Source organism: Gymnoscopelus braueri (genome assembly GCF_963280865.1).
Source record: "Gymnoscopelus braueri genome assembly, chromosome: 9".
NCBI classification, from domain to species: Eukaryota; Metazoa; Chordata; class Actinopteri; order Myctophiformes; family Myctophidae; genus Gymnoscopelus; species Gymnoscopelus braueri.
In genome coordinates this window covers 14302128-14314627 of record NC_137610.1, presented here as the reverse complement: position 1 = coordinate 14314627, position 12500 = coordinate 14302128, and the positions used below count along the sequence as shown (strand labels likewise).

Genomic DNA, 12500 nt, shown 5'->3' with positions numbered 1-12500 from the left:
CCAAGCATTATAGATATTTTTCAAATTTCTTAAAAACTAGCAGATGTGACGCGCTGTGAGCTTGTACATCTGCTATTTTTTTATATCGAACGTAAATGGATAAAGTGGTTAAAATGATTGTTATGCTGTATTAATTAATTGAGCTGGGGACCCCCTCAAGGACCCCTGTAATGTAATCAAATGGACCTGTGTCCATTTGGTTACACTTACAGTCATACACTCTTGGAGTAAAAATTACACTCGGGATTTTACTCTATATACACATATATTGCATAATATACTGTACAGCCTCACTACACTGTAATACAATTGACTCGGTGTGTTTGTAACCCCGGTGGCCTCACAGCGTTGCGGTGTCCCGCCGGCAAGGAGTACCAGCCGTGTGTCAGCACCTGTGCCAGCCGCACCTGTCTGAACCGCGAGTACTATGAGGAAACCACCTGCTCCTTCATCAGAGAGGAGTGTGTGTGCCGCGCCGGAACCATCCTACACCGCGCTGACTCGCCCTTCTGTGTAACTGAGGATCGCTGTGGTGAGTGAGTGAGTGAGTGAGTGAGTGAGTTATGTTAATGTGTGTGTGTGTACACACACACACACACACACACACACACACACACACACACACACACACTAACACACTCTAACTTTTTTAATTTTTTCGTAAATTAATGCCTTACTTGATCACACTGCAGTGTCACACAAAAGCATCAAAAGTAGCAGATCCGGCCCGGACCGCTGACCTAGTGGTCCTGGCACCTAGGCTCCAATGTTGCCTGACAGCGTGTCGCGAGTTCGAATCCCGGTCCCGACGGCCTTTGCTGCGTGTCATTCCCTTCCCATTTTCTGTCAGCCTACTGTACTATCAATAAAGGCATAAAAAGCCCCAAAATAAATCTAAAAGTAGCAGATCCACAAGCTCGAAACGCAGCGGTGGATCTTTTTCTACTTTTGCTACTTTTGCATTTGAATCTTGAAAACAGTTTTGGACTGTGATTTTATGTAATTATATATAAAGTATATATCCTATTTTAATAATTATAAGTCACCTTTCAACAGTGTGTGTTTTATAGAGCAGTAAATGCAAGGCAAGATCCAGTATTTTAACAGGGCAAGAAACAAATAACCATATTCCTGAGAGGATGGAGACTACCCCATTTAACATGACATAAAAGCAGATAAAGAAAGATTTGCTCTGAACACCCCATGGCTATGCTGGCCATCAGCTCGTTAACGTGTGGCTCTGGGTTTTTCCAGTGTGCACTGACAACGAAGGGGGCCCGCGGGCCCCCGGTGAGGTGTGGAACGGCTCTGCTCGCAGCTGCTGCCTGTACCAGTGCATGGAGAACGGCTCCGTGGTGGCCGTGGAGCCAGACTGCAGTGACAGCCCGACCCCGCTGTGTGAGAGAGAGGGAGAGTATGTTCTGGACGTGATTGAGGAGGGAGCCTGCTGTCCTAAGAAGATCTGTGGTGAGATGGGTTTTTTTTCTGCAGTGTGCAGCATGATTAATTGGTACTGTTCTCTGCCAGCGTTGCTCCTTTTGAAATAGTTTATGGTTGGCTCTAAACCACTATATTTTTGTTTTTTTTCACTTGTCCGTGTACAAAGTCTGTGTATTTCAGCCCTGTTCTGTGGAGACACACATTCCCGAACACAGTTTTCTGGTGTATAATATGCATGTGCAATATATCATGATATTATAATAATAATAATAATAATACATACAATTTATATAGCGCTTTTCTAGATACTCAAAGTCGCTTTACAGAAAACAGAAACAAAAACAGCTTTATTAGGGAAAAAAACTACCGGTAGTTAAAAAGGTTAAAAGCTAAGAACACAAAAATATAAGGTAGAAAAGGGGGTTTAGGATTAGGTAGGGAATGCAAGTCTGTAAAGGTGGGTTTGATGTGAGCTGGGAGTGAGTTCCATAGGGTGGGAGCGGCAACTGAGAATATGAACAGTAGATCATAGTAGTTTATAGATAGCAGTTAAGCTCCTTACACACCGGGGGCGTTTTTTTCATGCGAATAATACGTTTTTTTTTTAAACGTATAAAGTCAATGCAAGCTTCCACGGAGCGAAAAAGAGAAGTGAAAAAGCGTCTTTTAATTATTCGGAACGAGTCCGAATTTTGCGTATATTCGCATAATCGCCGGTGTGTAATGACCTTTAGTGTTGTATTTTCCTGGTTTTGATCACTTGAGTCTTATCTTATACTTTCAAAAATTGTAAAAGATTTTCCAAAACATTTTTTAATATAGCACGGTATACATAGAAAGAAACACAATATTGTTGTCACAATATCGATATCGAGGCATTTGGTCAGAAATAGCACACATTTTCCCACCATTTACCATGGGCCATCCCATGCCATTGTGACCTTTTCACTTCTCCTCCCCTGTGAACGTTGGCCCTGGTCAGAGTGCAACATGACCATCTGTGATAGCGAGGCTCCTCCCTGTGATAACGGCAACCACTTGGTGATTGGCTACAGCGCCTTGTCCTGCTGCCCAGAGTACAGATGTGGTGAGTACAAGCTTCCATTCTCTCTCACTGCAGTCTCTAAACAGGGCCGTGCCGAGAATGATAACTATAAACTATAACAATAATGATTTGAGCATCCACACTGATGTAAACATGTTGATGTGTTGAAAGTGCCCCGTAAATTCTGATGGATTTTGACTGGTTGTCAGTATTTCTATCGTTTATCAAAACACTGTGAATGTGATCCCAAAGATATAATTTGCCACATGATGTTATAGTTTTGTAGTTGTAGTGTGGACTCTGCCACTGAGCAGCTTGAGTTAGAACACATTGTTTTAAACAATATATTTATAGGGATCGTTATAGTTTTCGTTATTGGTGTGGACATCCCCCTCCCGTCATTTATTCTTAACATGATTGGAACATGACTGTGTTTACAGTTCTGCAGTAGGAGGTGTGTAGCAATAGCCAAAGTAGTCAAAACATGTTTTACGAGCTGCACCAGTATACTGTATGGATTCCTTCACAATTAGCATTAACTGATTGTCATAAGGGTAAGTACATTTTAGATGTTCCTAGAGCTGTTTGGGGTCCTGCCAAATCTCTGTTTATGCAGTGACTTGATACTGTATGTGATGATGACTGAATTGTAGTTTACAGTTTTTGTGTTTTTTTTGTTAAAATTGTTTGTGTTTTTTTGAGCTGCCATGCATTTCTATGTTGAAGGCGCACTAGGAGTGCTTCTCTTCCCAGCGATGCTTGTAGCGTTTCAGCGCTCTTGGCAAGCGTTTTTGGTGGAGCACCCTGGGTGCCTCAAGTACAAAATAGTTCGAGAGGAGTGCCGCTCATCAGGAGCGTCACATTTTCACTTGCCTATGTAGACATTTGGAGCGACACGCCCACAATTGGCAAACATTGAGCTGAGGGATATCGCTCAGTGAATGTGTAGAGCTCTGGAGATCTTAATCGTAGCCACGATGCGAACAATATTTATGGTCTTCTTCAGGGATTGACACAACAAGAATGAACCTCACATTTAATCAGGGTACCCTAACTAGGGAGGGAAAGGCAATCATGCATTGACAATTATTTCAAGGTTAGATACAAAATCCACTATATACAACAATATTTACAAAATCCATGATGTACTGCAATATTTCAAATATATTTGAGGTGAAATTTGAATAGCCTAGAACAGCTAAAAGTGTTACAGTAGCATATAACACAGCACTGTGAATTGCAGTAAACAGAGTAGAAGAGACAGAGACAAATGAGTTCCATGGTCAAACTCCTGAAGGCCAGAGTACATTGGAACCTTATGAGAATCTATTACTGACCTACAGTATAGGTTGCAATTCAATTAAAACATCTGCTTTGGGATACAGTACATTCAGATAGAGAATATATTTTTGTAAAAACAAACAAACAACCATAATTATGTACTACAAAGCTACTGGAGATGACATTCAAAGCGCTCTGCTGCTTTCTGCGGACATGGACCCTGATCGAAACCGATCGAATTTTACATTTCACTAAGTGTGGTATTTTGTGACGGGTTGTTCTCAGAGTGCGACCCCATGGCGTGTGTCCATGTCACTGCACCAGACTGCAGAGAAGATCAATTCCTGGTGGAGGTCAGGGAGGATCGGTCCTGCTGCTACTCCTACCTCTGTGGTAAGACTGAATGCACCGTCGGTCTCTCTGAAATAGAAAGTTTTCACTGATGAGCTCTGCTCTTTTATTGTGTTAACTGCCAAGGACACTGGCACAGGTCACTTTACAGCTTTTATACGCACATAAATGTTAGTAGATACTGTATTTATAACCTAGCAGTAAGAACCTTGTTCACACCACCTTCAAACACCTTGCTAGGAATTTCCTGATAAAGTTTTTCTTCTAATGATGTTTACAATTATTATTGTTATTATTATTATTATTATCATTTGGTAAAATGTCTACGCTCTCTGAGTTACAAATGGATAAACACTGAAGATTTTACTGTGTTCCACCGCAGAGGCACAAATGATGAGCTTCCGTGTGCGTGCGTGTGTGCGTGTGCGTGCGTGTGCATGCGTGTGTGTTCTCTCTATGCAGTGTGTGAGTCGTGTATTGAGCCCATTCCAACCTGCGGCCACGGTGAAATCCTGGCTGTGGATCTGAACACCACGGGCAGCTGTTGCCCTCAATACCACTGTGGTAAGTCTTACTGTACTGTGTCTACCGTACATAACAGTGTGTGTTTTTTTTATGTGAATGTGTACTGTAGAGCCAGATATACTGGTCTGCCCGATATATCGGCCATTATTATCAGAATCTTTTATTTTAGGGCTTTTATGCCTTTATAGATAGGACAGTAGACTGAAAGGAAACGAACCCGCGACATGCTGTCAGGCTGTCATTGCAGCCTAGGGTGCCTGGACCGCCACGCTGCAGCCCAGGCCTGTGTACCAGTTTTTAAGCACTTTCAACCTGCCGTCCCTATTTTGGGCATGTGTGTGTGTCATAAGTGACAAATTTTAAAGTTTCCTTTTTCTGAAAAACCTTTCAAATCTTCGTTGTAGATGTAATGTAAGTTTGTAAAATTGACTGAAATTGACTGCACTTTCTGGCAAAATATCAGTCAAAACATCAGTAAACGGTGGGCTAGGACTCGCCAATATCGGGATCAGAATTGGACCCAAAGATATGTCATGAGTCGGTCTCTAGTGTACAGTGTGTGTTTGCTTGTGTCTGTGTCCACTCTATGTCAGTACAGTATGTGTGGGTGTGGGTTTGCTCCTATATTTACAGTAATTGCTAATTTTTCTACTGTACCTTCTCCTGTGTGCAGTGTGTGATGTCAACCTGTGTCCCGGGTCCTCTGTGAGCTGTGCACCCGGTCTGACTCTGGTCCAGACCTCGGTCCCCGGGCAATGTTGCCCTCAGCAACACTGTGGTACATGCACACACACACTCACATCAACGGTGTCAGGGATTCTGATCGAAGGTAGTCCAATATGTCGGATTGACCAAGCTGTACCATATTGGGATCGGCGGCTAAGGAGGGCGATATGTCAAATGTTGTTTTATTTCTTTTCACAAACTTTGTTTTTTATTTGTTTCAAAATAGATCATTTTGCACATTGTTAATTATCTGGTCTAATAATATGTCTTTCATTTGTATTTTGAATGCATAAAAAGAACATTAAAAGCATTACTCTTAAATATATAGTATAATATATAAATATATAATAGTGCATAACAACTTTTATACTCTACATGGTGCCTTTATAGATCTTTTTTTTTGCAATTTTCAAAATGTTTGAAAAAAAATGTTTACCGCTGATAATGACATGCCCTCGTTGAAAGTGGTTAAAGTGCTTGAAATGTAAAATAGGGCAAACAAACATGCCTGCCCACAGTGCCCAGAATGAAAGGCAAGTGTACAAAGCCTTTTAGGGCACAGAGTTTTCTACATTAATTATAGAGCTTTGAATCTTTGAAAGTGTTAGAGTAAGAAAATGCATTGATATCGGCCTACCGGCCTTCCTGTTCTCCAAAATATTGGAAACGGTATCAGCCTTGAAAAATTCAGACGGCGTCTAATTTGGATTCAGTGGGAACACAAAACTTTCCATAATTTTGACGTAATTTCTCTCTGTTGCTCTCAGAATGCCAGTGTGAGGACAGCTCTCTCCCTGCGTGTCAGGCGGTAAGTTAACAAAAGTAATTACTTTTTTCCTATTTATAAATGTTCCACTTTTTTACCCATTCATTTTTTATTGTTCTTACATTTTTTATCATGTGCAACGCGCTTTGCCAATAGAAGTGACTCTGACTCATTGCATCAAGTCTTTCCTGCGTGTATGAAACACAAGCCAACTAGATCAATAACTCTGTGATTGGTCTCAGGGGGAGGTGCTGGTGGAGGTCCCAGACAGCAGCATCGGCTGTGGCTGCCCACGGCATGCATGCCGTAAGTGTACCACATACACACACACACACACGCACACGCACACACGCACACACACACACACACACACACACACACACACACACACACACACACACACACACACACACACACACACACACACACACACACACACACACACACACACACACATTTAACATCTTTATTTGCGTTCACATTTAACAAGAACTTCTTGGACACAAACAATGGTAGATGCACAAACTTGGGAAACTCAACAATAAGTGTTTCAAGATACAGATCACGGATACAGGAAGCATTGCCAAGCATCGCCTCTTCCATATATGGTGACTGCCAATTATCACAGACACTGAACAGAATTTTGCCAGTGCCTTAGCTCTTGGCTTGGGCATTCCTGCAATCTGCAATACAATACACATACACAATACACATACAGATAAAGATAAACACATACACTGTGCACTGGCTAAAGGTGTGCCTCGAAACACAGGAAGATCACACTCTGTTCACACTATGGGCCCTATCTTCCACCCAGATCAAAGCAGATCTAGGGGGCTATTTACTTGCTATTTACCAAACAATTTTTTACACCCAATAATACAATCTCTCTCTTTTTAGCACTCTTTTCAGCATGGAAAGAGTTATTATCTTGACAGAGTCTTGGCCTTTTTTCTACACTCTCTGAGTTATAAATGGATACATTCACTCTGAGGATTTTACTGTGTTCCACTGCAGAGGCACAAATGATGAGCTTCCGTGTGTGTGTGTGTGTGTGTGTGTGTGTGTGTGTGTGTGTGTGTGTGTGTGTGTGTGTGTGTGTGGGTGTGGGCGTGCGTGTGCGTGCGTGCGCGCGCGCGTGTGTGCATGCGTGTGTGTTTGTAGAGAAGTTGGAGGTGTGTGTCTTCCAGGGCGTGACGGTGCTGAACCCAGGCCAGTCCCTGATTCAGTACTTTGAAGGAGAGCTGTGTTACACCGTGCTCTGCCTGCAGAGCAGAGACACAGCCACAGGTTTCTATGCCATGGACATCTCCTCTGTCAACTGCACCCAGAAGTGTGGTTCAGTATGTATTCTCTATCCCCTGCACCCAGAAGTGTGGTTCAGTATGTATTCTCTATCCCCTGCACCCAGAAGTGTGGTTCAGTATGTATTCTCTGTCCCATGCACCCAGAAGTGTGGTCCAGTATGTATTTTCTGTCCCCTGCACCCAGAAGTGTGGTTCAGTATGAATTCTCTATCCCCTGCACCCAGAAGTGTGGTTCAGTACAGTATGTATTATCAACAGAGCCGTAAGCCGGAAACATTGATAACGGGGGGAAAACTTTCATCATTTATTTTTCTCATTCTCCCACATTGTGACTATTACAGATGGACGATGGCCTTTTTTTTGTGATATACATACCCTGATTGTGACCTAGTAGAGCAGTTATTTCAATCATTTTTCAATTGTTTTTATAGTATACAATATGGCTTACAATAAGTGGTTAACTTTCAAATGTTGTTTTTGGAGTGACCGCTTAAAACCTGGCTGTCATTTATCCAAAACAGCTGTTCCAGACAAATCCGCTCACACTGCATATTAGTGACAGCTGTTTTCAGGAGCGCAGGTCACGTTTTCTTATTCCATCTCCATCCTTCCCCGATGCAATCCTGCCACATTTTCATTCGTCTTCTCCTTTCCCCTCCGTCTCCCGCTCCGTCTCTGCAGCACCAGGTGTACGTTGTGTCGTCGGATCCCCAGGTGTGCTGTGGCGCCTGTAAAAACGTCTCCTGTTCTTTCACCGATGACAACGGAACCACAGAGGTCTTTGCTGTAAGGAAGGAAAATTTGCATCTTGTAACTGTTTCACTGCTCAGATCCACACCAGTCCAGTGTGCATGTGTGTACTATACTGTATGTGTGTGTGTGTGTGTGTGTGTGTGTGTGTGTGTGTGTGTGTGTGTGTGTGTGTGTGTGTGTGTGTGTGTGTGTGTGTGTGTGTGTGTGTGTGTGTGTGTGTGTGTGTGTGCGTGTGTGTAGGCAGGGAGTTATTAACGTGGGCATGACATGCATAACAAAATAGATAGTTCAAAACAATTGAACATGTGCCTGTGTGTGTAGTCAGGGAGTTCCTGGGTAGACAACTGCACGCGTTACGACTGCATGGAGACAGCAGTGGGAGCCGTGGTCCTGGCGTCAGGGGTGATCTGTCCTCCCTTCAACGACACAGAATGTATTCAGGTCAGGACCTCTGACAACAGGGACAAATGTGCTACTTTAAATTCAAACAAACTCTCTAAGTATAGCATGGTGGTCACAGTAATCAGTCAGAATCTTGTTAACACATTTTGCACGTCCAAGGCCTTTGATGTCTGTGGGTCGCTCTAATTGGTCACATTCTACTTGGGACAACGGCAAAACAAGTGTCATAAATTAAGTGTGAGAATGGAAGGTTATGGTAAGTCAAGGCAAGGCAGTTTTATTTGTATAGCACATTTTCAACAACAAGGCAATTCAATGTGCTTTACACAGAACATCAAGCAAAGAAAACAAAATTATACAATGAATGACATTAGGATGCATAAAACAAAAGAAGTAAATACATAACAGATACAGTTACAGTGCATAAGAAAAATAAATAAATAAGTAACTCAATCAAATTTGTGAATTTTGTACAAAAAAGGAATGTTCATTTATATTCTGAGCTGATTTAATTGACTTTTTCATAATCTGTTATATGGTGTAGATTGATAAAACAATACATAAAGTGGGGAACGTGCTATTGCTGAATCAGGACCAATCGCGCATTGATGAAGATTGAATGATTGAGGGATTGATGTCATAGGTAACTGTAGACAGATGTGGAGGTAGATAAAAAGTGTTTTCAATTAATATACCCTGATGTATGTCAGAATGACTAAAAATCCCTCTAAATCAGGATGATTACATTTAATTATCTCGATTAATCAGGATGATGACATGCATACACAAATAATTGCTATCTCTTTTGCCCATTAACTCCCGTCTCATCCTGTGCCGTTCCAGAATGGAGGTGTGGTCCAGAGGTATGTGGACGGCTGCTGCAAGACATGTGAGTCACCAACAGTCTTAACCTGCTTCTCATAATGCTTTCAAGCTGCCAATCAGAGGGGGTGAGCGCCTTGTTGCCTGGCAGTGGATGGGCTTATTGGCTGAGTGGTTGGGGGTGTGGCCTGTTGTAGAGGGTGGAGTTAAACTTTTTTTTGGCCTAATCACTACAGTTCCCCCAGAATCCCTTGCTGCAAACTTTGTACCCCCCGCCCGCCAGATCTTCAATCAACGTACTGGAGAGCCACTGTAGAGCAGACACAAGTCTTCCTTGGTGCATTACTCTAATGAAATGATGAAAAACAAATCTAAATAGAAGGATAAACATGTGATTGTGTTCAGCATTTAATAGTTCATACTAAGTTAATACATAACCCTCCTGAACTGCTGCTTTGAAGGTGATGGTCTGTAGACTGCTCTTCAGGTGTCCACTGTACAAAATGATACTTAGGGGCAACGACATTTGCAAGTTGGGTGTGAATTATCCCTTTTTAAATCTCTCTAATAAACATTTTAAACATGACACTTTCTCTCTCTCTGTGGATGCGGCATCGCAGCCCCGCCCGCTTGCCTGCTTTCGCAGCGAAACCTCCCCACGGTGAGCATTTGACCCAATGACAATGTGAGATGGTGCAGGGGTTAGAGTTGGCCCCGCGCTGAGCTGCTGTCTGTAGTCCTTCACGTCACATGACGCAACCGTTTTGTCTGGCCGCTCGGAGCGTCCCGGAGAAAAGTTGAGTCCGCGTGCATGCATTGATTTTCATTTTGTGTGTGTGTGTGTGCGCGTGTCTGTGTGCATGTGTGTGTGACCTAAAAACTGTGTGTGCTAAAATCCAAACGTAACCATCTGTGTGTGTGTTCTCCTGACATTCCTTTCATAACCGGCCGGCTGCGGTCCCGATGCTGCCCCCGCAGGTTCTGGAGTGGGCTACTTACCATTTACCGTTAACCCTGTAACTCCCACTGGTAGTACTAACTGTGACACAGGTACCATCATTCACTTCTACCATTCACCATGTCTCTCACACCTGTCTGCAACTCTTAATATTCATCGACTTGCTCACCGAGTGACTCACTCACTCACTCAGTCAATGAATATTATGTCAATGAATGTATAATGCTCACCTTCACTGTTTAGCTGTGTGTGTGTGTGTGTGTGTGTGTGTTTGTGTGTTTGTGTGTGTGTGTGTGTGCGTACGCGCGTGTGTGCGCGTGCGCGTGTGTGTGCGTGTGTGTGTGTTTGTGTGCGTGTGCATGTGCATGTGACTTGAGTGCATGCATCCATCCATCCATCCATGCATGTGTGTTACATCTTTGTCTCTGCATCACTTGTGTGTTTTAATCCATAATTCATATACCTGATCAACGTGGAAAAAGCATGAATCTCACAAGTACAGTCTAGTAAAAGTATTTAACCAGCCATATGGGAGAATAAGCTAAATAGTGACACTCCGTCTTCAATTTAAACTTATTCAACTTCAAGTATATTGTCACATCACAAGTCTACAGGTGTAAAAGAATAATGGGTGAAATTATTTTCCATACAAGCTTCCGCGAATTGCAGTTGTAAAATAGATAAACATAGATTATCATAAAAAGAATACATGTCAACAAAACAAATGAGGTGTGTCAAAAAATGAAATAAAAAATAAGGCAGGGTACTGTACCCCGGTCTCTTGTGCATAGAGAGAGAGCAAGACCTCATTTAGCAGGGGATATCAAATATGAAATATGTGGGAATGGAGAATATTCTCAGTCACATTATTCTGTTCAGATTCCAGTCGTCCACATCCTCCCTTTCTCAAGCTCTCATTGGTTAAAGAAGTAAGGTCAAGTGTAGGTCAGTAGCCAATAGCTGAGCCAGCTCTCTGGTGTGAGAACTGCACCCCCAGTCACCCAGCTGTCAGTCACAGAGAGCCCCTACTGCTGGGTAACAAAGAGCCTGCTCAAAAGGCCTTTCGCTGTGTGAGTGACAGCACTCTATGGCAAATCATCAAAGTAAGTGTGTGCATGTATACGCGCGTGTGTGTGCGCGCGTGTGTGTGCACGCGCGGGTGTGTGTACTTTAGTATAGTATTAGTATTACTATTTGTATGTGTATTTTAGAAATATAATTTGTGAGGACAATTTTCCTGGTACCCCCAAGAGAAATAGTTGTTTTATGGAGTTACCGTAGGCTTACTTTCGGCCTCAGGGTTAGGGTTACAAATGGTTAAAAATGGCATTTATAAAATTGCTGTCCTAAAATGTTGATGATGTTGAATGATGTCCTCACACAACCCGTTCTCACTCCCAAGGCGTCACATTTTGCCGCTCTCAGTAGACCTGAAACATCAAGTTTTGACATGACGTGACGCCATGGCGACGTCGCATGTTGACAAAACTATGCTTAAACCTAATCTCACAAAATATACCTAACCCTAACCCTAACCTCACAAAAACTGTGCGGAGAGAGAAGAAAATAATCGCACCAACGGTGTGATTCGATCATGGGAGGTTACAGTATGGTTATTAGCTAAGCGCTGCTACCAGGTAAGCCGCCGAGTCAAGTAGTATTTGAAGCTCCAATACGTGCCTTGTAGTTTTTGTAGTCCTATATTAATAAAGTGCTGTTCTGTGGGTGGTCCTGCTAAATGTGTGGAGTTGTATTCCCACATCTGAGTCTTCCTCTGTGTGCACGTGTATGTAGGCAAAGAGGATGGTAAAACATGCAAACGGGTGGCCATCCGCACAACCATTCGAAAAGACGACTGCAGGAGCAATGCACCGGTGAGGAGAGGAGAGGGGCAGAAGGGGGAGGTGGGGTTTAGGATGGGATCATGATGCTCATTAGTAGAGGAGTATGAGATCCAGTCAAAGTCTTTTTGTTGAGATGACGCCTTCTACCCTATTGTTTTAAATTATTTATCTTGTTTTCCAATGACATCATACTGTATTTGTCTGTGTACTTAATAGTTTTCCCTTGAGGATCATTCAAGTTCTGTCTTATCCTATCTTATCCTAGTTCTTTTCCTTTCCT

General features: G+C 42.7%; 1 protein-coding gene across 1 annotated transcript in view; it reads left to right on the top strand.

Annotated features, from left to right (window-relative positions):
- Positions 1-12500, top strand: part of otogl (otogelin-like) — a gene marked incomplete at its 3' end in the record, with an annotated part of 64577 nt that overhangs the window by 51775 nt on the left and 302 nt on the right. The window contains exons 44-57 of the mRNA XM_080438039.1: positions 347-532; positions 1255-1467; positions 2423-2527; positions 4052-4159; positions 4580-4681; positions 5316-5420; positions 6136-6176; positions 6377-6440; positions 7299-7477; positions 8123-8227; positions 8516-8635; positions 9440-9485; positions 10397-10468; positions 12171-12250. Coding sequence (XP_080294165.1) covers positions 347-532; positions 1255-1467; positions 2423-2527; positions 4052-4159; positions 4580-4681; positions 5316-5420; positions 6136-6176; positions 6377-6440; positions 7299-7477; positions 8123-8227; positions 8516-8635; positions 9440-9485; positions 10397-10468; positions 12171-12250 — 1526 coding nt within the window. The remainder of the gene's footprint in view (positions 1-346; positions 533-1254; positions 1468-2422; positions 2528-4051; positions 4160-4579; positions 4682-5315; positions 5421-6135; positions 6177-6376; positions 6441-7298; positions 7478-8122; positions 8228-8515; positions 8636-9439; positions 9486-10396; positions 10469-12170; positions 12251-12500) is intronic.